The following is a 26,383-nucleotide window of genomic DNA, read 5'->3' as shown; positions in this document are numbered from 1 at the left end:
ACACAGAGCCCACTCAGGTTATGCCACACAGTAGTATCCCTTATACACATTATGCCATGCAGTAGTAGCACCCCTTATATGTTATTCCACACAGTAATGCCCTATACACTACACAGTAATGCCCCTTACACATTATACCACAAAGTAATACCATTTACAGATTATGTCACATAGTAGTAGTGCCCCAAAAACACATTATTCCACACAATAGTAGTGCCCCTTACACATTATGCCCCCCCAGCAACTCACCTCCCCATGTCCCTCCAGAAGCCTCTTGCCTCCCTCTGTGTGCCATCAGTAGCCAACAGGTGTGAATTTGGGGCCAGACTGTCACTAAATACAGTTGGTGCAACGGTGCCAGTGGCAGACATGGACAGTCAACACCGGTGCAATTTGAATCTGGCATCGGTCACAAGCTAATCAAAGCTCGCAGACAAGCAGCCAATAAGGAGCTGCCACTGCTGATTGGCTGCCATTCCATGAGCTCTGATTGCCTCATGACCAGCGGTGCTGTCTCTCTGTGGCTTCTTGCCAGTGCACCAGCTGTAATCAGCTGGTGGGCCAGAACCAAATCAACATTGCTGACACATGGGCCCCCCTCGATGGCCCTGACTGGAACGGTCCACCTTGTGTGCATTACTGGATGCAGGGTGAGCAGCAGACCACAGAGGCAGCTTGGGCACCATAGCAGCTGCACCCCTTGCACTTACGGTAGTTATGCCACTGTTTGCATGTATGTCAGGATCCATAGAATGGGGATATAGGCAAGGATGATGTAAACAAAGGCTGCAGGTGTACTTCAGGGTCCAGTCTTCAATCCGGGCATCCCAGCTAATATATATATATACAGAACAACATGTGGATACATTTAGATTATTTGTTGATCTAAATAAATTTATGAGAAAATTGACAGTACAAAGGCAGTTTTTTAAAAAACGGTTCCCAAATTAGATTTCAGACCAAAGCCAGCACCTCTAGTATCCTTAACTTCCAAATTTTACCTGGTAGAGTTGAGAGGTAGCCACATGTAGATGTATTCTATGAATGTGTAAGGGAAGACTTTAGGAATATTAAGATAAAAGAGGATAATCCAAATCCTAGAGAGAAACAAGCATTGAAACAACTTAGAAAAGATAATAGTATAGTTGTTAAATCAGCAGACAAAGGGGGGCAGTAGTGGTACAAGATAGATCAGCCTATTTGAAAGAGGCACATACTGTAATATCCTTAATGATACAAGTACATATGAGAGACTTCCTAATAACCCCACGGATCTATATCAGGAAGAGTTGTTACAAATACTCACAGAGGCCCTGTAGGAAGGTTTGATATGTAAAGAAGAATTTGATTTCCTGTTTATTAAAAACCCTAGAATTCCCTTATTATATCATATTCTGAAATTCCACAAAAATAAAGAACTACCTCCTGCCCGCCCGATAATGCTTACTGCGAATTTGTCCCATTTTTTAGATCTCAATTTGCAACCCTTTGTGGAAAATCTAAAGTCTTACTTGAAAGATTCTACCAGTCTTTTAAGACTAATTAAAGACATTAATTGGTCACCCTCTTATCATTGGCTAATGGTAGATGTACAAGCCTTATATTCATCCATACCACACCAGAAAGGCAAATAAGTTACTTTCTAATTCCCCTGAAATAAAAGGGGCAGAAAAATACTTCATTTTGAAAGGCATAAATATCATATTAGAACACAATTTCTTTGAATTTGAAGGATAATTTTTCGAACAGAAAAAAGGTACGGTCATGGGCACACTAAAGTAACCCCATCTTATGCCAACATCCTAATGGGTGAATGGGAACAGCAATACATTTTTTACTCCTTTTTTGATAAAAACAATATAGCTTTGTTTCATCGATACACCAACGATTTGAGTTTTATCTGGGCAGGAGACTTAAAAAGCATTGTGAGTTTTATGACATATTAACATCAATGAGTTTAATTTAAAATTTACCTTTAATCAACATTTGAATATATTTGACTCTCTGGATATTCTACTTAGTGGAGAAAATTATAAAATAATTATGATGAAAACTCATTTTAAAGAGGTAGATGCCAACAGCTTTATCCCTTCATTTAGTTGTCATCTTCCTGCCTGGATAAATAATATACCATATGCCCAGTTCCTTAGGCTTAGAAGAAACTGTAGCAATAATACTGAGTTTTGGCATCAGTCAGAAATGCTTACCAATAGGTTTCTTGAGAGAGGGTTTAATAGGGAAAAAGTAATGGAAACAGTATTTAAAGCCTCACATTTGAATAGGGAAGATCCATTGAAATAAAAAATTGATTCAAAGAAGGATTTTTCAAATAAAAGACAATTCATCACACAATTTACTAGAGATTAATAGAATTTTAGAACATCATTGGGATATCTTGTTGAAAGATCTCATTTTGGGTCCAAACCTCCCCTTAAAACCAAATCTTGTCTTCAAAAGAGCAACAAGTATGAAGAATATTCTGGCCCTCAGTAAACCAAAAACAATTAAAAGTGGTGAAGTGAATAAACAACCAGAGGGCCATTTCTTTGGGAAATAGGAAGGGCTGTTTTCCATGCAGGAGGTGCATCTGCTGTAAATTCATGGAGAAAAAAATCTTTTGTTTGGTCAAATGAGGATAGCAAGATGTATCACATTAGGGATGTAATTAATTGTAATACAGAATATGTATTTTATAGGATCACCTGTATTTGTGGGAAGGCTTATGTGGGAAAAACCAAAATATGTTTAAAAATATGAATTCAAGAACATTTTAGAAATTTTCAAAACAAGGTTACCACACTCAGTCTTCCGCGTAATTTCCAAGAAGTTCATCAGTCAGACATCAAATTTCTCACATTCACAGCTTTAGAGCACATCAAAGAAAATTAAAGGGGGAGGTAACAGAGTTCTGCATTTATCAAGAAGAGAATCTTATTGGATTTTCACTCTCAATACATTGCATCCAAATGGTCTGAATGAGAGTATAGTTTCATTTCTTTGAGACCTAATACAGGAGGATTAATAGGAGTCTTGGTAGAAAATACAATGAGATAATTAGGTATTCACTGCTATAAATTTATAATTTCACGATTGTTAATTGTACTATAACATTGTCAATGATGTAAATTGAAGGAGGAATTGGTAATTTATTTATTTATTTCATTTATGGGACATTTCAATCTCTCTATAGAAGGTTACAATTTTAAATAAAGTATATAATAGTATTAATTGGGGGCATATTATTTTTTTGCCCTTAAGTTTTTCATTGCAAATAGGTTCACACATGTAGATATGTAAAGAGTGAATATATAGGTTATAAAAATTCAATTCAAATTTAAAATAAAACTGGGGTCATAGGTCACATTATAGTATCCATGCCCTAATGTGGGCGGGTACTATACCACAATTTAGCTTTATGAAGGCAGTAAGGTGAATATGTTAGCATAGTTTAGCTGTGATTTTGACAATAAAGTAGGGAATATATCAAGATTTTTTTTGTAGCGATTAATATTGTAACAGTTACACTATATCCATTCCTATTACAATAGTTGTTGGCTCCATTATTTAGATTGGTTATACTAAGATTGGTTACTAAAAGAGATTGGTTCTATCAAAGCCTTTTGACCCAGTGTGAATGGGCTGGCTTGAGAAGATAGGATGGATCTTCCATTCCCGGAAGCATCATCTTTTGATTGGCATAAAAGGGAGCGAGATGGAACGCAATTAAAATAAAATGTGATCAAAGTTAAAAGAATGTATTTTGTGACCACCAGTCGATTTACTAGTGGTGGAATGCAGTGAAATGCATCATTGCTAAGTGACAGGGCTGTTTCGATAAACAGATAACAGGTCCCTCATGGTTTCCGGCTGATTGGCTGGAGGTGGAACGCAGGGGAATCAACTGATCAGCTAGTGGTGGAATGCAGTGGAGCGCACTGTGGCTGAGCCGCATGACGTGGTTGTCAGCAGCATATTGGCTGGTTGTGTAGCGCAGTGGAACGCACTTTTGCTAGTTTTCAAGTTGTGATGTGATTAGGGTTCAGATTTGCTTCCCGCCATTACTGGCAGATTGTCCGGAAGAGGAAAACAGCTGAGCAGTGGCCCACAAGGTAAGATAAAATCACAATGTTAGAGAATAGAGATTTCCCCAATCACTCGGGGCTGATTGGCTAGCAGTGGAACGCAAATCATTTAAGTCAGTACCCGGAAGATGCTCTTTCCTATTAGATATATGTACAGTTTTTATAAGGTATCTAACAGCGAAACATTAAACAATCACTCTGAAAAGAGGCAGTGTGCAATAGAACTTTATATTATGGCCATAGTGTCCTGGAATTGCTTTAATTAACATCTTATGAACAGTAATTAAAGGAAGTGACGTCAGAGTCTGTGAGGGATTTAAGGCAGAAAGGCGAAGTCCACATACACACACAGGCTGAGAGGTGAAGTCAGTAGGATCATTAATCAACACATCCCAATAAGTACTAAGCTAAATTTCTCCATTTAACCTACAGCTACTGTTGCAATCTTATATGTTACTCAGTTATGTGTATTGTGTAACTATAAAGAAATGATTGTTGCAGTTACAGATTGCAGCTTTTGATGCTATGCATTTGGGATTATTATGCTTATCATGCAATTATAATGAAATGTTTGTTGCAGTCATTATTGCAGTTCCTGATGCTATGTATTTGGGACTGTTATGTTCATTATGGAACCATAAGAAAAATGTTGTCACATGGGGCTATATATATAGGTTATCTAGAAATGTCTATGGTAAATGCTAATTATAAAGAGTCAAGTGGAAAGTTTAAAAGGTGGACTGTTGGTCCAATAAGCAGACAACTTCATTGCAAAAGGTTAAATATGCTATTTGTTTAACAAATGGAGAACTTTTTGTATTTATAATTGTTCCCCATATGATATACTGTATGAAGATGAAGTCAGAATTCCTATGAAATATGCGCCAGTGGATAATATATCTAGTTTAGCTGCTAAATTCTGTTAATAGGGATATAAATGTCTTATTCCCCTCAAACCAATAGAAGTACATTATTGTCTCTTATTAGGTTGCCTTATCTTGGTTCTGTGAGGATATAAGGTTGAACTTACTTAGGATAGAGCAATCATTGGTTGTTACTATCATCTTAAAATTTGGTATGTATATTTATACATTTTATCCACTTTGTAAAAGTATTTTGGATTTTGCACCAGTTTATTGTACACCCATTTCTTTTCTTAGCAAAGAAACACCCCATATGAAGTCCTTTTAAGGATGAAATGCATTGGGTTTCTATTTTATATGCATGTGTCCATTTAAGGGGTCCACTATTGCGTTATTCAAAAAGGTGCGATAGTGGTCTTTTATAATATATGATCCTGTCGAGTGGTCATATTACTATTATCTGTCCTAAAAGATTGGATGTGAACTTTTTTAAATGTAATAAATATATTTGTGGTACTAATGGTGGCCATTGTGCCTGTTTGGGGACATTTTGGTGCAAGGGTTGTTAATATTAAAATGAACCTCTATATACCCCTGCCTGTACCTTCTAAAACCCTTCCTATAAACCTCGAAGAATGACGCTAATTTGCGTACGCAGTCATACCATAAATAAAGACTTAGACGTGGAATCTGTGGTTCCAAAGCACAAGTGTTATTCAGGTAAAAGTTCAGACAGTTACACACAATTGATCAAGACACAATTTAGGTGCAAAAGGAAAATTATACAGACCCAAGTACAGTATACATACGCAGGCGCTTCCGGACCCGGAGATAGGCATCAGCAAGAGGCCCCTAGTCATGCAGCATTCAGCATGAAGACCAAGAACCAGCATTCGTGCACACATATTTATACCCCCCCAGAATAAACAGGACAATAGGGAAGTTTGTTGCTGGTGTCATTTGTTCCCAGGGGAGAAGCATCTGTTACAGCACATTTAATAGGCTAGTTCAAATAGACTCTCCCTGCCTCTAACAGCTGGGGATCTTCCTCTTCTCGCCCCCTGCAACATCCTAACAGCTGTTCCTAAAATATACATTTTGTTGCTTGTAGGCTCTGCGATCCATAACTCGAGAATGCATGATGCGATCTCCCCACCGATAACACCGGAATACTGTAAAAAGAGTACGCATCAGTACAACTCCAAACACGACTTGTTTAGCATGTATAATACCTTAGTTATCAAATATCTTTATTTCTCAGCATTTAAACTAACTGAACCTACTTAAATCATACACTTTAAAGCTTATTAAACCTTACGTGTGAATATATAATCTGAGAGTATTTGGGGTTTGATATAAAGACGTATTAATGTGTGTATGAAGATGGGTGCACTTTTATTAGTGTGACATGCTGAGCCAGATAGTTCCACATGCCCTCTGTCAGCAGGCCCCCACCTTTCCTGTGTTCAAAGGAAACTGTGTTATCATCTCAAGCTGTGAAGTTGGGGCCATCCTGTCTGTGTGTGGGGCTAAGACCTGTTTAGGATTCAGACAAATCCAATTGTGTAGATCAATGCCTGGATTATATTATAATTGCCACAACTATACTTTGCATCCAGGGATTCCCAATTTGTATGTAAAAATACCCATTGTCTATTCTATTTACTTTTACTCAGGAAGCTTGTTTTTCCAGTTGCCCTTGGTAGATTAACAAAAACATTGCCATCTATTCTTAGCTCATGAGTTGTAACTTGAAGTGACGCTGGTCACAAAATGGCGTCTTGCAGATTCTTGTTTCTAAAATGGAGTCTAGCTGCCATTTGCAAGATGGCATCGCGCACGCTTCAATTTTAAACTGTTCTTGTCTCAGCCAATAATCCAGTTTTGACAGGGTCTTTTTTAGATACTATTTCAAAGAGGAGTGCTTAGTGCTACTAGTGCAAAAATACATAAATTGCCAGGCAATTACAGCCTGAAGTTTGGAATGCATAGACAGCACCAGACGCTGGGTTTCATCCCTGGTGATGCTCTGCCAGGCCTCTACTGCAAATGTCTTCAGTTCCCGCTTGTTATTGGGCCATTTTCACTTCAGTTTTTTCTTCATCAAGTGAAATGCATGCTCAAATCGGATTCAGGTCAGGGGATTGACTTGGCCATTGCATTACATTCCACTTTTTAGCCTTAAAAAACTCTTTGGTTGCTTTTGCAGTATGCTTCGTGTCATTGTCCATCTGCACTGTGAAGCGCCGTCCAATGAGTTCTGAAGCATTTGACTGAATACGAGCAAATAATATTGCCTGAAAAACACTTCAGAATTCATTCTGCTGCTTTTGTCAGCAGTCACATCATTAATAAATACAAGGGAACCAGTTCCATTGGCAGCCATACATGCCCACGCCATGATACTACCACCACCATGCTTCACTGATGAGGTGGTATGTTTTGGATCATTAGCAGTTCCTTTCCTTCTTCATACTCTTCTCTTCCCATCACTCTGGTACAAGTTGATCTTTGTCTCATCTGTCCATAGGATGTTGTTCCAGAACTGTAATGGCTTTTTTAGATGTTGTTTGGCAAACTCTAATCTGGTCTTCCTGTTTTTGAGGCTTACCAGTGGTTTGCATCTTATGGTGAACCCTCTATATTCACTCTTGTGAAGTCTTCTCTTGATTGTTGACTTTGACATATACCTACCTCCTGGAGAGTGTTCTTGATTTGGCCAACTGTTGTGAAGGGGTTTTCTTCACCAGGGAAATAATTCTTCTGTCATCCACCACAGTTGTTTTTCGTGGTCTTCCGGGTCTTTTGGTGTTGCTGAGCTCTCCGGTGCGTTCTTTCATTTTAAGAATGTTCCAAACAGTTGATTTGGCCACACCTAATGTTTTTGCAATCTCATTTTTCAGCATTATGATGGCTTGCTTCACTGATAGTGACAGCTCTTTGGATCTCATATTGAGAGTCGACAGCAACTGATTCCAAATGCAAATGTCACACCTAGAATCAACTCTAGACCTTTTACCTGCTTAATTGATAATGAAGTAATGAGGGAATAGCCCACACCTGTCCATGAAATAGCTTTTGAGTTGATAGTCCCATTACTTTTGGCCCCTTAAAAATTGGGAGGCACATATAGAAACCGTTGTAATTCCTACACCGTTCACCTGATTTGGATGTAATTACCCTCAAATTAAATCTGAAAGTCTGCAGTTAAAGCACATCTTGTTTGTTTAATTTCAAAGCCATTGTGGTGGTGAATAGAGGCCAAAATATGAAAATTCTGACAATGTCCCAATATTTATGCACCTGACTGTAGATAAAAAGTAAGTCATTAATTCTGGATGAGGTATATATAAGTGCATAAATACTCTAAAAACATATATTAAAAGCTTATATTGTTTTTAGGTATAGAGAATCAGATTGTCATATGAGGTGCAGGTTTACCAATGCATTTCCTCACTGGTTGACTTCTTCAAGAGGATGGTGAGTCTGTGGTTATACCCAAATAATTTGGTAGATTTCCTGCACATGGGGTCAGACTTGATGTCACTTCCGGTGACATCACTTCTGTATTCATCGGGAGACTGAGTGCTTAGTTCTACTAGTAATGTTTAATCATAAAGTGTATTCATTAGTTCATCTATCTGTTATATACATAGATTGTAAGTGCGTAACAGTATTTAGTCAAACAATCTGAGCTATGCCGTCTGGTCACTTCCGCTCTTTAATGCCCCACTTCCAGTGAGGTGTTCTTATTTATTCCACATCACTTCCGCTCTTTGATGCCCCACTTCCAGTGAGGAGTTCTCATATATTCCACGTCACTTCTTGGAATGTCGTCGAGCATTCTAGGATGTGCCATCCAGTTGTTTCCTTCTTCATGCCCCATTTCCGGTGGAGTCTTCTCTGCATCACTTCCTTCTGGTCATCGGATGTTGTTTACCAGTGTAGTTCATACCCGTCACATCTGTAGTGTCTTTTGCCCATGTGTTTTTCATCCGTGGCCATTTTGTTTTATTTAAATACACTGGGAGCATCTTATCACTTCTGTGGAACACAGAGATGGTTGCTAGGTTGTACTTTGGAATGCAAGCTTCATTGTCAGCCATGTTTTTGGTTATCAATGTGTTTATCCAATTACTCATTATCCTGTGACCGTCCTCACCATCTACCATGGGAAACATATGGTGCATGCCAGACCTGACAAATGATTTTTTCTAGTTTTTGTACATAGGACTCCTAAGAAAAAATATGTTGTCAAAAAGGAGAGCATGTACTGGAGATAAATGTCACATTATATTCTCTATATAGTAAACCAACTGAGGCAGAGTAAAGTGTTCAGGTATTGATAGCATATTTATAGTGATGGTGGCCCATCACTGCAGGGGTATCACCCTGATATCAGAATTGTAATGAGTTGAAACATTTAGTTCTGCCCAAGGGAAAGATCTACAGGACTGATCTTCCCTGTTGGTCTTCCAGACATGTACTGGTCAGGCTCACACTTTATGACTTCCAAGATCAGATGAGATTGGGCATATTCATTGTGGTATGGCTGTAGATACAGGGACCTTAGGACAAGTGGACCAATATCTCATCTCAATGCAACTGGGATTACTTCATATGAAGGGTGCTATCTCACAGCTTTCAGTAAACCCTTGAGGGGAGAGTGTCTGTAGTTCAATTATCCAAAACATTTATTTTTTGAATAGTTTGGTGGAGAGATCTCCTCCTCTCTCTCCCAAGGTTACATGTTCGATGGCTTTGAATGTCATTTCTTCAGGATTGGATGCATGATGTTGAGTGAAGTGTTTGTAAACTATGTGTCCTTCCACTTTATTTTTAATGCTTCGGACGTGTTCTTGAATTCTTAACCCAAAAGTTCTTATGGTTTTCCCCACATACTTAGCAGCGCACGTACAGTTTAGTAGATAAATAACAAAGGTGGAGTTACAATTCATATGTTGCCTTATTTTATATTCTTTAGAGTTATTGTGATTTTTGAAGATTTTTCTCTGTAAGTGTAAATGTCTGCATATATTGCATTTACCGCATTTATAACAGTCAGGATATTTGGATAAAACACTGTCCTGTTGAGTGTTAATATTATGCAGCAAGCTGGGAGCTAGCATGTCTTTTAAACTCCTAGCTTTCTTAAAAACAACAGGTGGTTTAGGTGGTAAGGAATCTTTTAGGATAGGGTCCATTTCCAATATGTGCCAGTGTCGATTTAGTGATTTTTTGATAATATGTTCCTGTGCATTGTATGTTGTAATAAAGGGAACAAAGGCTTTCTTCTTTTTCTCCTTCTCCTTATACTGAAGTAGTTCACTTCTTTCCACACCTTGAATTTTGTTTGATGCTTCCGCTATAATTCTATCCAGATATTCTTTGCTTTTGAAGCGTTCCTTGTATATTTGAATTTGTTCATTGTATGTTTCCTCTTTACTACAGTTTAATTTAATCCTGTGGAATTGGGAATAAGGTACATTATTTTTCCATTTTTTCAGATGACCGCTCTTGTAGGGGAGGTAGCTGTTCAAGTCTATTTCTGTAATGTAGTTTTTGGTAACTATTCCTTCGCTTTCACCTGTAAGCCCCAAATCCAAAAATTCTATTGTTGATTTATTCGAGTTACTGGTGAACTTTAGGTTTATATCGTTGGTGGTAATGTATGTTAAAAACTGATTAAAAGATACTTCAGACCCATCCCAGATTATTAAAATGTTGTCTCTATATCTTTTGTAAAGCTTGATCTTATCTTTAAAAGGGTTGTCATTATACATAAATTTAGTTTCCCAGCTTCCCATAAAAAGATTAACAAAGCTTGGGGCAAAAATTGTCCCCATCTACAAATTTAAAATAATTAAGATTTAAAATAAACATCATAAGGTCACAGATAAAAATCTTTTTGTATCGGGATTCTTTATCCAGGAATTGTCTACATGCCTGAATTCCTTTTGAGTGGTCAATACATGTGTATAGTGCTTGGACATCTATATAGTTTTCATTACACTTGATGTCTTTCAGGATTTGTAGAACACTCATTGTGTCTTTCATGTATGAGTGTATGTCTTGTACATACAGTATTATCTTCCTGCTATGATTGGCCTTCCTGGCAGTTGTGGATCTTTGGGAGAATGTAAAAGATGGAGGCAATAGGGTTGGTCTGCATGAGGAAATTCTTATTTGTTAATTATACTTCTATGTAGTCCGTGTTACAGTAATGTCCTCAGTTCCTCAATATATTTGTCAGTGGGATGGCTCTTCAAAAGTTTGTATGATTCTTCATCACCTAGAAGTCTATTGGCTTCTTCTAGGTTATAAGAATGGTCCATTATCACCAGCCCTCCCCCTTTGTCAGCGGGTTTTAAAACTATTTCCTTGTTATCTCGTCATTTTCTGATGGCTTTTTTTTCTCCATTCTTTAGGTTATTTTTGTTGTCACATGGAATATCTGCTTCACACAAGTCCTTTCTCACTAGGTCATAAATATGTTTATGTAATTTCCCTTAGATTCAATTGGGTAATACTTGGATTTCCCTTTTAATCCTGATTTTGAGGTTTCTCTTTCATAGTTCGCGACAATTCCGTTGTCTATTTTAAGGAAGGGTCTTTTGAGTGTCATATTTCTAACAAATTTGTTTATGTCTATGAAAGTTTCAAATCTATTTATCTTGTGTGTTGGTGCAAAGCTCAGGCCTTTATTTAGTATTGAAATCTCTGATTGATTCAGTGTATGTTTTGAAAGATTGAAGATGCCTTTTTCACTCTTTTGGTTTATTGGAGGTTTCTTCTTTTGTAACTCCTTCCTCCCATGGCCCTGTTTTCCTCTTCTGCCATTCTTCTTTTCATAGGAGATGCTCATTTTGTGGTTTCTTTGAAGAAGGTTCTTTTTGGGTATTGTGTTCTGGGGTTCATGCCTGAGGATAAAAAAATGTCAGTGCAGCTGTTTTTAGTCCAGTCTCTGGAATGTGGAGAATTTATTATGTGAACATATTGTTCCGGCATATGGGGATTAATTTTCGTCTCTGTGTCTGTGCTTTCTATAATTCTTTTTGTATGGTATTTTCCTCCATTTATTTTCCTCTCTTTTATAATGTTGTATGTATTGTGGGGGTCTCTTTGGTCAGCTCCAGTTTTGAATTTTGTTTGATTCATAGTCCAGCTTATCCCTTAAAACTTCTTCTCCTTGCCTCTCATGACTTCTTCCTCTATTTTTTCCAGTTTTATGGTTAGGACTTTTTCATTGATTTTTAAGTCCTCCTTTTCTTTTAGTTCATCCATTTTGGTCTCCTTTAATTTAATGTCAATCTCTAATGAGTTCATGGTTTTTCTTTTTTCTTGCATGAAGAGTTTCATCAAGTTCATGGAACAAGTGTGTAATATAGTGTCCCATTCAACCATAAATTCTGTGTTTTTCACCCAATTGTAGGGTTTTTCAGTACTCTTAGGCCTCGTGGGACCATTTTTACTGAAATGTAGTGCTCAAGGCCCTTAATGTCCCACCCTGTTTTAATTTCTTTAGTGATCAGTTTTTCCATCTCTCAGAACATTGTATCCATATTTGTCTCAGGGTAGGTGTTCGTTTGTGGGACATTGTGTTCGTTAAAAATTTTCTGACAAAAGTCAGTTCTTATTGCTGTGCGATCATTAATTCTAAACATTGTGTTATAGATATGTGATACGTGGTATCTTGCAAATACTGTCAGCTCTGAAAAAGTTAACCCAAAGGTATATATAACTAGTGAGATTTCAGTAGCGCCAGTAAGTAGAGTATACCTAGTAAGGTGTTACAGTGAAGCAATAAAACAGTTAAAAGAGGCATCCCCCAACAACAGGGTGTCAGCTCAATCCAATGAATAATAAGAAATGATCAGCATCTTATAAATAAATTAAAGTTCTAAGCTGTGTATCAGATCAGAGTGCCTTAAAGTGCCATAAGAAAATTCAAAGAGTGCTTAGTGCTACTAGTGCAAAAATAAATATCTGATTAAAACATAAGTAATTGATAACTATTTAGTAAAGTATGGTTTTGGGCCCAGTAATTCATAGATATGATATACAGTATATGCAGCACATACATTTAAAACATACACATTTATTTAGACACAGTTGTTAAAAACAGTAAAAACAGTAAATCATGGGACATAGATAAAAAGTAAAAGTCAATAATTCTGGATGAAGTATATATAAGTGCATAAATACTCTAAAACAGATATTAAAAGCTTATCTTGTTTTTAGGTATAGAGAATCAGATTGTTATATGAAGTGCAGGTTTTTCGTCACAAGTTGACCTCTTCAAGGATAATGTGTAATTGGAGAAACACATTGATAACCAAACAGATGGCTGACAATGAAGCTTGCATTCCATAGTACAACCTAGCAACCATCTCTGCGTTCCACAGAAGTGATATGACGCTCCCAGTGTATTTAAATAAAACAAAATGGCCACTGATGAAACACACGTGTAAAAGATGCTACAGACATGCCGGGTATGAATTACACTGGTGAACAACATCCAATAACAAGAAGGAAATGACTCGGAGAAGACTAGAAGACTCCACCACAAATGGGGCATGAAGAAGAAAACGACTGGACGGCACGCCCAAGAATGCTCGACAACCTTCCAGGAAGTGATGTGAAATATACGAGAACACCTCACTGAAAGTGGGGCATCAAAGAGCGGAATTGATGTGGAATAAATATGAACACCTCACCAGAAGCGGGGCATTAAAGAGCGGAAGCAACCGGATGGCATATCTCAGATTGTTTGACTAAATACTGATACCCACTTACAATCTATTCATATATATAACAGATAGATGAACTAATGAATACACAGTATGATTACATATTACTAGTAGAACTAAGCACCCATGTGCAGAAAATCTACCAAATTATTTGGGTATAAGTACAGCAACATCCCACAGACTCACCATCCCCTTGAAGAAGTCAACCAGTGTTGAAACGTGTTGGTAAACCTGCACCTCATATGACAATCTGATTCTCTATACCTAAAAACAAGATAAGCTTTTAATATATGCTTTTAGAGTATTTATGCACTTATATATACCTCATCCAGAATTATTGACTTTTACTTATTATATATGTCCCTTGATTTACAGTTTTTACTATTTTTAACAACTGTCTAAATAGATATGTATGTGCTGGATATATATCATATCAATTTATTACCGGGCCCAAAACCATACTTTACTTAATAGTTATCAATTACTCATGTTTTAATCACATACTGTATGTATTTTTGCACTAGTAGCACTAAGTACTTTTTGAATTTTCTTATGGCACTTTAAGGTGCTCTGATCCAATATGCAGCTTACAACTTTCATTTGTTTAAACAAACAAAAAATGGCAGCTGCTCAATCAATCTTGCAGCACTAATCAGGTGCATGAAAGGGAGGGGTCATACTAAGTAGAAAAAGGAGGGGAATTTAACCCCCTATTGTTCCTCAGCACACTGAATAGTACTTGCAACTATATATATGAAGACTATATAGTCATAGAAATTCAGAGATATTAGTTGCATGCATTTGCAAATACATGGAAAGCTGCTAGGCCTCGTCACGGCTTCTCTGTCACTAGCAGTCCCTAACATTAGGAGGTTCATGTCCGGGGCGCAGTGCATCATGAAAAACGTCCAGCCCAGGACCCCCCCAGGGCATCACCCGAAAAATGGAAAAAGAGTGAGAGTGCAGTGTAACGTATAGAAGTGTAAGGCTAATTAATGAGTGTTGAAAAAGGGGTTAAAATATATGTGTAATATTACATGAAAAAAATACAAACATAATATGTGATGTAAAAAGCAACTATGTGTATTAAGTGGTGATGCCATGAGGGGGCCCAGCCAGACCAGTCCCGGGAGCCCTACGCCCAAACGCTCACCCCAAATGTGAAATATGCCAATTATAAGGCCTCATGATAAAGGCACATATAAATGTAATCAAATGTAAGAACTCCTGATAAAGGCACATACATAAATGCATCCACATTGAGAGCCAGCTTACCTGGGAGTCACCCCTGGGAACTCCAACTAGCACTACTAGAACCAGCATTCCCTACGAATGCTGGCTCCTTCATGCCTCTCATAACAAACAAACAAAAACTGCTCAATCAATCTAGCAGCACTAATCAGGTGCATGAAAGGGAGGGGTCATACTAAGTAGAAAAAGGAGGGGAATTTAACCCCCTATTGTTCCTCAGCACACTGAATAGTACTTGAAACTATATATATGAAGACTATATAGTCATAGAAATTCAGAGATATTAGTTGCATGCATTTGCAAATACATGGAAAGCTGCTAGGCCTCGTCACGGCTTCTCTGTCTCTAGCAGTCCCTAACATTAGGAGGTTCACGTCCGGGGCGCAGTGCACCCCGCAAAACGTCCAGCCCAGGACCCCTCTAGGGCATCACACAAAAAATGGAAAAAGAGTGACAGTGCAGTGTAAAGTATAGAAGTGTAAGGCTAATTAATGAGTGTTGGAAAAAGGGGTTAAAATATATGTGAAATATTACATGAAAAAAATACAAACATAATATGTGATGTAAAAAGCAACTATGTGTATTAAGTGGTGATGCCATGAGGGGGCCCAGCCAGACCAGCCCCGGGAGCCCTATTATTAGTTATTATGGTGAGTGCAGAGCCCCTGTGATTTCTATTTAAACAATGTGGTCACATACCATGTTGCACCCCAAAACTAGGAATGGTGAGTGCCGTCGATTAGTGCTTTTTGTTTATTATGATTAATTTTTATAATTAATCATTTTTGTGATCACATTTTCTCATGCACCCCTTTTAACTAGTTATCTAACTTGTGTCAGCTGTTTTCCTAGGTGCTTTGCAACAGGTGTGCTTGGTAACTGTCTCACATTTAAAAGCAAAGTTGCTGTGAGCTTTAAACCTTGATAGCATATCCTGAGTTTAACACTAATGTGATGGCTATGTCCTTGTTAGAATTCTGAGCAATAGAGTAGGGACTTGCAGTAAAGTGGGGTCCCGTGACGATGGGCTGCAAGCTTAAATGCATTAATCAATTCATGAACCAAAACCCCATTGTTTATTATGTTTATTATTATTATTATTAGTTATTATGGTGAGTGCAGAGCCCCTGTGATTTATATATATATATATATATCTATCCACAATCAACATGGCAGCACTAGGCTTAATAATCAGTACAGGATGCGGAAGTATCACCAATGTTTTGATGCTTTACTACATCATTATCAACCTCGATAACGATGTATTAAAGCATCAAAAAGTCGGTGATACTCCTGCGTCCTATACTGATTATTAAGTCGAGTACTGCAGTGTTGATTGTAGATACATTTGGATTCCCTTGCTGTAGGATACCAACGGAGGACACCGGGAACCTTTATCATTATTGTTGCGAGTGTGCCGCCCTTATGGACAGTATATATATTTATTTATGTATATATATATATATATATATATATATATATACAGTATATATATATATATATATATACACACACATTATATATATATATATATATAATATAGATAGATAGACAGTCCAAAAGAGAGAGCACTCACCAGGCTTGCATAGCAGAGAAAAAAGTTATTTAATTGTTCACATCAAAGTTCAAGTCGACGTTTTGTTCCTAAATAGGACCTTTATCAAGACCACCAAGTGCCAGGAGAAGAAGATCCATAACCATCCACCATTCTAACAAAGCCATAAATACCTAAATCTACAGCCAGACACACCCCTCAGGATGGCGCCATTCCCGCCAATCACACTGACATCATTAATCTGAGATACAAGTACTCAATACATAACCTGCTAACCCACTCCTTTAAACCACCCACAGTAAGGCCAAATAATCACATACATACTGCTGTTCACAAGCTGACAGTGCCATGTTGCTCTCCACGTGTATCGTTGGGAGTGATAATACCAGAAGTGACTTGACACCGCGCATCCAGAAGTCACGTAACACTGCACGTCACCAGATTCAATTCTCAGGCTACATGGCTTGCGCTCCATACTGTGGAACGCACAGCCATATTTTTATATTGCATCCACCGATCATAGGACATTATCAGTTACTGGAGAATATACAGTATATCAGATCTATCTCTTAGCGCTTTACAGTAGTGGAGCGCACACTACTACATTTCCTGGTGTAAACATACCACATCAGCCCTCATAGAGAAGTTATGTCTTTTAAATCTTTTTTGAAAAAATTACATGCATAGCATACTCTTGAGAGTGTACATAGCTGTCAATGGGTATCCATGGCAACAGATACTCCTTTAAATTTATAAACATAAATAAATTGCATACATTACAGGTCTAGAAAAAAAAATATATCATATCAATATCCTATAGTAATTTGGAGAGCATAAATCACTGCGTATTTCCATATCTGTAAAAAATTATATGGAATGTCTAAACTAACATGTTAAGACGATTAACCTAATTCAGTCTCCTTGGCACCATTGTATACAATTGATGGATCCACCTTGCTTCTCATTTTGATAGAGCCTGGTCTCTATTACCACCTCTAGGGGCTGGTGCAATCCAATCTATGATCATATGACTTAATGCAGAACTTAATGTCTTTCTTTCAAGATGTGTTGCGCCACTGGTTTGTCAGAACTCCCAGTCACAAAAGTCAATCTAATAGAGGAGCGATGCTGCGACATCCGTTCCCTGACAGTCCGGATGGTTTTACCCATGTAGAAAAAGCACACTAGATAGTATATCACGTGGTCTAATAAACACATCAGATGATGTTGGAGAAAGATCTTATTTCCATTATGCGGATGACAATTTTTTTACCAATAATAAGGGCTCTACACGTAGTGCAGCCCAAGCATTGTGTTGACGTAGCCACTGTTTGTCAGGTTGTCTCTTGGGATGCATATCTGGTCATAACAAGACATTTTTAAGGTTAGGACCTCTCCGCACACTTATCAAAGGAGATTTCTTTGCAATTCTCTTAAAGGCAGGGTCTGTGGAAATAATGTGCCAGTGCTTCCTGATTGCCTTCTGTGTATATTGAAGGTGAGTATCACATCTTGCATGCACAGTATTAGTATCAACCTCCTAATGGGTATGTTGATCCTGTAGGACAATCTTTTTAGCCTTGGTGAGCCATCTCTCAATTGCACTCACTGCATATCCTCATTCTGAAAAATGGTCACAGCATTCTTGTAGTTGTATTTCAGCATGCCTGGAGTCAGAGGTATTCCTTAATACTCTGATAAACTGGGAGAGTGGTAGGTTAGACTTAAGTGAGGTTGTATGGTGAGTTGTAGCCCATAATAAGGTGTTCCTATAAGTCTATTTTCTATAGAGTGTGTACTCCAATCCAATTGGGCCATTCAAGATAGTGACATCTAAAAAATGGATTTCATTGTCATCACAGGAACATGTAAACTGAATAGGGCTATCCAAACCATTCAAAGATTGTACCATTTCCAAATAAAACTTAGCGTGCCTCTCCAAATGATAAATATGTCATCTATAAACCGTTTATAGTCAATTATTTGTTCTCCAAACTTAATTAGAATGTGCATGTGCTCATATTTATCCATAAAGATGTTGGCATGTTCCCAAAAGTGTATAAATCATTAACAGCCCCCCATTCTATAAAGGTCCCGGTGATCATTTAATTTTCACTCTGGCTATATCGAGTGTGCAGAACAGATGCTCTCTGTCTGTGCTGCTGTTGTTCAAGGGTGCAGTGTTGTCGGGCTTGGGTCTCGGCTGCTGTTAATCAAGGGTGCAATGTTTTTGGGCTGGGGTCTGGGCTGCTGTTGTTCAAGGGTGCAGTGTTGTTGGTCTGGGGGTCTGTGTTGCTGTTGTTCAAGGGTGCAGTGTTTTTGGGTTGGCAATATGTGCTGCTGTTGTTCAAGTGTGCAGTGTTGTCGGGCTTGGGATGCAGTACATAAAGGGGGGCTGCAGTACAGAAAGGGGTGCTGCTGTGTTGTCCATAAAGAGGCTGGGGCTGCAGTACATTAAGGAGGGCTGCAGTAAATAAAGGGATGCTGCTGTTTTGTCCTGTCCATCAAAGGGCTAGGGCTGCAGTACATAAAGGGGTGCTGTGTCATCCAGGGGTGCTCTTCCCCAGTGTTAAAAAATTAAAAGTTAAATAAAATTATCATTCCACAAAAAAAAGATCTGTTTTGATTTTTTAGTGTGTGTGCTTCTTTAGTGACACTGCCGTTCAGACTGCAGTTTATCATCCACATATCTGTGACTCTGCAGGTGGTCTGTCCACACTCCGTTGCTCCACATGGGTGCTTTGTTGTCCATAAAGGAGTGCTGTGTTGTTCAACAAGGGGCTGCTGCCAGGTTGGGAATTGCTTTTCTAGTGAAGTGGAATCTAGATGGGATTTGGTAGTGGGGACACAGGATCTCAATTACCTGTCAAAAATGTACTGCATTATTGGCAGATAATTCACACATGTATGATACCAGCATAGATGTTATGGCGTCAGTGATCCACTGTGCAACTGGGTGACTGCTGTCATACTTGCTTCACCTTGCAAAGGATTGTTTAATAGCCAGTTGTTTTTTAAAGTACTACTAGTAGTCTTCCCGGTCCCCTTCTGGGATGAAAATCCAATCGAAGCAGCAGCAGCAAGCATAGCGCTCAAGGATTCTTTTGGGGCAAGGACTGATGTGAATGATTTAAATATATTTTGTAAATGCCTCCCCTCCTCACTCATAAATTTGCTTTGGAATCAAATTTTTTAATTAAATTTACTGCCAATCAACACTTAACTTCCCTGCCTTCAACTACATACATACAGTACTCCATCTTCCTCTAGATTTCAGTTGATTTTAATTATCTCAGTGTGGTTTTCTATTCTTTTGCAACACCAAATCCTTGTACAATGTACCATGTTTTCTGATGTCTGTAAAGCGACTTTGAGTCCTCTGGGAGAAAAGCACTATATAAATAAAATTATTATTATTATTATTCCTCAGGCCTCTTGATTAATGAAAACATATGTTTCCTTATGTGTTGGAAGTTGAACTGCCACATGTTCCTGCTGCCCACTGCTGCCACTTAGCTTAGTCAACCAGCTAGCTTGATGCAAATTTTGGGCCTAAACCAGATGAAAACAATATTGTGAGCTGTGAGGCGGTCAAAATTGACTGGAAATGAGAGGAAATTAATGTTTTGAGGTTAATAATACTGTAGAAACAAAAAAAAAAACAAATTAGGTGATTTTAGCAGTTTTTATCAATTTCTAAAAAACAAATACTAATCCAAAAACAAAACACTCAAGGGCGGTTTTGGCAGAACCCAATCCAGAACCAAAATATGTAGAAAATACAGATCCAAAACCAAAACACGGGGGTTTATACAGTATATATAATATGTAGCATACAAATAACCTATGGACAGTGGCCAGGACACTGAATACAACTGTCACTAATTTTCTCATTTGCATCATTAATTTATAAATTTGACTAAAAACAATGGGATAAAAGAAAAATTCTAAAAAAGCTCAAAATACAAAGTAGATTACATGTACATAAAGATGATACTGAACAACAAATACATTTTCTTTTCTTTCTTTTCTAAAAATAGTCATACTTTACTAATCTGAGGTCAAGAAAAATACTGTATGACTTCAGAATGTTTTCATTAGCTCTAGGTCTAAGGTCTTAGGGAGCCCTGGGGCAACAACTTTGTGGGGGCCCCTATCAATATAATTGTATATATTTATATAAACACATACACCACACACATATATTTATATACTTACACACACATACAAACAGTCAAACAGAAAAACACACATATACACCATACATACACACACAAGTCTCACACACACACACACACACACACACACACACACACACACACACACACACACACACACACACACACACACACTTATCTTGCACCATCTGTACTGCATGTTGTGGATGGGGAGGGGACCTGGCAGGAAGGCACCATGTTACTAAGCTCCGCCCCCCTCATGGCTTTTTCCATGATTAGCGGGTCAATCGGAAAGAGGCGGAGCCAAATTACACAATTGTAATGGAAATGCATCATACTGGCTCCGCCTCCAGCTGATTGACCCGCGAATCGTGGCATTTTGCCGCGAGGTGGGCGGTGCTTAATAACGGTGCCTGCTCTTGTGCAGCTGCTGCTGCTGTGTGGGGGCCCTTTAGGTGTGGGGGCCCCGGAACGACCACCCCTATCGCCCCCCCTATAATCAGGTCCTGCTTGCACTACACATTATGTACTTCAGTAATAGTCATAGGGAAAAGCAATTTTAAGATATTCTGACATTTTCTTGATGCAACATAAATAACAGTTGTTTCAATTTAATCAATTGCAAAAAAAACACAAAACAAAACAATATACAGCAACTAAAAGTACTATCTCAAATAGTGGCCTATTCATGAGAGTGCTGTTTCTTTACTTGTCGCTTGTACTCCTCTTCTGGGACATCTCCTGTCATTGTCCAACAGTAGTCAGCAAGCATAGAAGTGTTCCACCTACCCTAATATCTTTGCTCCATTGCTGAGATGACTTGTTTGAATCGCTCCCCGTACTCGTCACTCACTGCAACCGCAGTTGTAGGGAAAGAAAATGAGAGTTGAGAAAGTGGATTTTGAGTGACATGTTGCAGCCTAAAGGTGCCCATCCACTAGGAGACATGAAAACAACTGCATGATTATGATATTGTAATCGTGCAGACGTTTGTCAGTCTGTGATGAGCCTACACTGAACGAGTAGTCGTTCAGTGCACGCTCATCAATCATCTGGAAACATGCTGTACCTGACGATATCGTCAGGTACAGCATGTTTAGACATCTATCATTGCAAGATGATAGATGTCTAAACGACCAGCGGGCACATTTTTACAAATGATTTGCAAGCGATTTGCAAACGATTTGTGAACGATTGAACGATAACGATATCGTTATCGTTCAATTGCTCACATGAATCGTCTAGTGGATGGGTACCTTAAGTGATGATTATTGGGATGCCAAAAGGCATTGAATGTTCTTTTTCATTCAACCATCCATGTAGATTAAAAGAACATGTATTGCAGCACATACACCTTGATGCCTACCAATACCAAAATATGGAGTTTTATTCAAGAGTGGACTAATTTGGGCGTTTCTGGGTGGAAAATGCTACAACACCATACAACATAACTAAAATTATCAACATAACTTAATTTAACTTAAATTATAATCACAAAACTCAAACAAATGAATTGAACATCGCTCATAAACTTGATGCAAGCTACTGTATATGCAGACAATAAACAAAAAATGGCCTACCGTGGCTCAGCATTCCTGTATTCAGGTTTGCCAACCTATTTAAGGGTCTGTTTACTAAGCCTTGGATGGAGATATAAAATAGACTGAGATAAAGTACAAACCAACCAGCTCCTGTCATTTTTCAAACACAGCCTGTGACATGGCAGTTAGGAGCTGAGTGGCTGGTACTTTATCTCCATCTACTTTATCTCCATCCAAGGCTTATTAAATAGATCCCATAATCTCTAGATGCCAAAATTCCCTAGTATTTAACAAAATACCTTAATAGCATCTTAAAGGGAACAGAGAGCTAGTTTTAAATGTCATATTAATTATTTGCATGCTGAAATCAATTAGATGTAACTATTTTAATGTCATAAACATTTTCACTGTTGCGCAGGGTAATTGGTAAATGAAAGTATTGGATTTGTGCATTAATGAATGTTATGTTCATGGTTCACAGGCATAAATACCCATTCAGCTTCTGAAATGAAATTGTAATTTTGAATCTTGCTCTTTTATTTTTCAGGTGGTGAAAATGATGATTGTGGTTGTGGTGACTTTTGCAATATGTTGGTTACCCTATCATATATTTTTTATTGTTGCTGCACTCGACATCAAAGTGGAAAGATGGAAATACATCCAACAAATCTACTTGGCTATTTTTTGGCTGGCAATGAGCTCAACAATGTACAACCCAATCATTTATTGCTGTCTAAATAAAAGGTAGAGAAGAAGTGTTGGAAAATCTTGGACCTAGAACTGTCAGTTAGAGAGCTTGATATGACAATTATACTTCAAGAATTCAATCAACTGTTGTAAATGCTTAACAAGGCACAAAAGGCAACTCTGTGGGGAGTGAGAAATTCTTTGGCAAATTTCCAGACTGTGATCTGTGTCTTCTAATTAGTGTTAGAAGCAGTTGGAGGCAGCGACCTAGAATGATATGCTTCATGTGATACACATCCATCATAAGCTGTAACATGATACAATATTTAATACTCCAATTGATGAATTTGAATTTGTGCATTAATTGTTCTTTTATATATATATTTATAGTTATAAATGATATCTCTGAGAGAACAGTCAATTAAATTGTGTACCAAAGAGGAATAAGAGATCAGCTTATCTGTATATCATGGTCGAACTGTGGGCCTGAATCAGACCCGGACGCTAAGCCACAAATCGCTTGCTATGGGCGACTGTCACCCGTCTGCGCATGCATATGCATTGCAGTATGTGTATGTGAACCAGCCACTGTGATCGGGAAATCGTGCGCTCGTAGCACACACAAAAACTGAGCGCTACTTTGAGTGACAGATAATGCTGTTTGTCGGTGGTAACAGGGGAAGTTGCTTTTGAAACGGGAGAGTGGCGCTGCGAACACAGGTGTGTCTGGGCATCAAAACAGAGTTTTATGGGTGTGCATAATTAGCATGGAAGCGTCATTGTACACTTCACTTGGTTGTATTTCAGCCTGCAGTGATCGCAGTGCTTGAGGTGGGGTAGAGTCTACCTCAAGTACTGTGTGCAGCTCTGATGGTTCTCGATGGTTCTGATTAATCATACAATTCCTGTAGATGACGTGTGCTAAGTTAGAAAAGTGGGCATCTTTATACCAGCATGCGCTCACTCTGCCATCGCTCTCTAAGACATAGAGGGTTTCCTTACACCAGACAGTGCGATCGCGGAATTTGCATATCCATCCCCTTTTGGATGCGAGCAATCTTGGCTTAGCGTCCGGGTCTGAATCGCTCCTTGTATGCTTTAAAAGATAGTGAATAGAGAGCTGAGGTTCAACATCTTGAAAAGTTGGTAAAGGTCATTCTTGCACTAGTCATCTGATTTTATTGACTTGTACAATGACTCAAACCAACGGTTGCATTGAGCCAGCAGCAGGCTGCAATAACAAACCCAGTAATTGTTCAAGCTAGCAAAATCATATGACTAATCCTTATTTTAGTCAATTGAAATGTTAATGGTTTTAACTAAGGGTCCAGTATTTAGAAAATAAAAGATTATCAACAGAGCATTGCCTAAGTTTGGGGGTAAAACGTTATGAAGTAACTTACTATGTTCTAGATTCTATTAAAGTGAATATAATTAATGAATGCTATTAAGCCACATTGGAAAGACTGTAAAATTATGGTCAGTTCTATGTCCAATAAGCTAAAGTACTATGCTACACTTGCATAAAAATAAAGGTAGGTATCGAGTTCATATTTATTGCTAAAAGGAAACCTATTTTATTAACTTCCGATATAGTAGTGGTGAGGATGTCAACATTTCTCAGTACAGCCATGTCCTTATATTATGCCAGAACACTTTTAGTGCTAAGCAATCCTCTGTACATTATCTCTTTAGAAGTTCAATTGAACACTGCTCTGTATAAAGAACATTGCCATCTTACAGCATATGTGGGTAAATAAAACTGGTTTCCTCTTAGCAATAAATATGAACTGTATACTTATGCACCCAGTGTAGCATAATACAGTATTTTATCTTACTGGCCATAAAATTGACCATGATTTCATGATGTTTCCACTGTGGCTTACAAGCATTAATTGATTACATTCCCTTTAAGCAGAAGCAACATAGTAAGTTACTTCATAAGGTACTATCCCCAAAATTAGGGAACACTCTGTTGATCATCATTTATCTTCTACTAATACATGTACCAGACCTCTAGTTAAAACTATTGCCATTTCAATCAAAAACATTAAAGACTACAAAACAAAAAAAAACCTCATAGCGACTGCATGCTTAATATACTAACATACTGTAAAATATACATTTCTAAGTTAAAATCTAATAATGTTTTTGTGACTTATGTTTAGTAATGGTGTAGCATCACTATATGCACATTACAGGTCAGGTCCTCATCGAGCTGCCCATCTGATCACCCGCTTGATCCTCCAGGACATGTGATTATGATCCCTGCAGTTTTGCTAGTTGGGGGGAGGGGGCTTTACACACAAGTATGTACTTGCAGGATCTGTTCTTTAATAATTTCAGACTATGCAAATATGTATCACATTTGTTTAATATGTTTAAAATTTATGTTTAAAATTTACAGTTACAATTTTTACAATTTTCTCATTTCAGATTCCGTGCTGGATTCAAAAGAGCATTCAGATGGTGTCCCTTTATTGTAGTATCCAGTTATGATGAATTAGAGCTCAAAACTAACAGATTCCACCCGACGAGGCAAAGTAGTCTGTACACAGTATCCAGAATGGAATCCAGCATGACAGTGGTGTTTGACCCAAATGATGGTGAAACCTCCAAGTCTATTCACAGTCACAAGAAAAGAGTTACTTCTAGCGAGTCAACTTTAAATGGATGCTCACGTAAAAACTCCACAGATGCGTCTACAAATTCAGTTATTATTAGCTCACCCTGTACATCAATGGATTGCTATTCATGAATGATAGAAAAGATGTCAACTACCTGTTGTTTTTTTATTTAATAATAATTTCAACATTTATTATTCAATATGTTAAGAAATAAGAATGCAAATTAAAACAGACTATCCCAATGGTTCCCAAACTTTTTGGAATCACGGCGCCCTAAAATATCAGCATTGTTTTCAAGGTACCCCTAAGACAAAATTTTGTTATTCAGAAAAAAATGTAGTAACGTAATAAAGTGAAGTAAATTGTGCTTAACTGTCATCCTTAGGTTTAGTTATGTGGTGGTGGACAGGTTGGCGCTTCTGTTTGCCTACATATTTACATTACATTGAAAAGAAATAATTTGATTTGGTGCTGGACCACCAACCTGAGGCACCCCTGCAAGTGTCCCAAGGCACCCCAGGGTGCCGCGGCACACAGTTTGGGAACCACTGGACTATCCAGTTTAACTCAACAATAATTGGCTGTATGCATCAGTGGATTTTGGTAGTTTCATACATCCCATCATGGTGTCTAAATGTACAAAAGGGCTCAATGAGAGTCCCTTATTTCTTACTATTTAAATATATCAAGTGTTAATAAAGATGTAGCTTGTGTGCTAGTTAGTGCTGTTTTGTGCATTGACAGTGCAATGGGTGGCATGTTTTGTGGCATTTATTTTTTGGAATAAAAGTTACAGAAATTATAAAACTAACATTTCAAGTATAATGTCAACATTTTTGAAAAATGATA

At 38.0% G+C, this 26,383-nt stretch overlaps 1 protein-coding gene across 1 annotated transcript in view; it reads left to right on the top strand.

Annotated features, from left to right (window-relative positions):
• TACR3 (tachykinin receptor 3) overlaps nt 1-25,814 on the top strand; it is a 242,313-nt gene extending 216,499 nt beyond the window's left edge. Inside the window, exons 4-5 of the mRNA XM_088453257.1 lie at nt 22,768-22,964; nt 25,344-25,814. Coding sequence (XP_088309383.1) covers nt 22,768-22,964; nt 25,344-25,665 — 519 coding nt within the window. The 3' untranslated portion in view covers nt 25,666-25,814. The remainder of the gene's footprint in view (nt 1-22,767; nt 22,965-25,343) is intronic.
• The last annotated feature ends 569 nt before the right edge of the window (nt 25,815-26,383 follow it).

Source organism: Taudactylus pleione, unplaced genomic scaffold (genome assembly GCF_031769625.1).
Source record: "Taudactylus pleione unplaced genomic scaffold, aTauple2 ptg000573l, whole genome shotgun sequence".
Taxonomy (NCBI): domain Eukaryota; kingdom Metazoa; phylum Chordata; class Amphibia; order Anura; family Myobatrachidae; genus Taudactylus; species Taudactylus pleione.
This window is presented reverse-complemented; position numbering and strand designations above follow the sequence as displayed.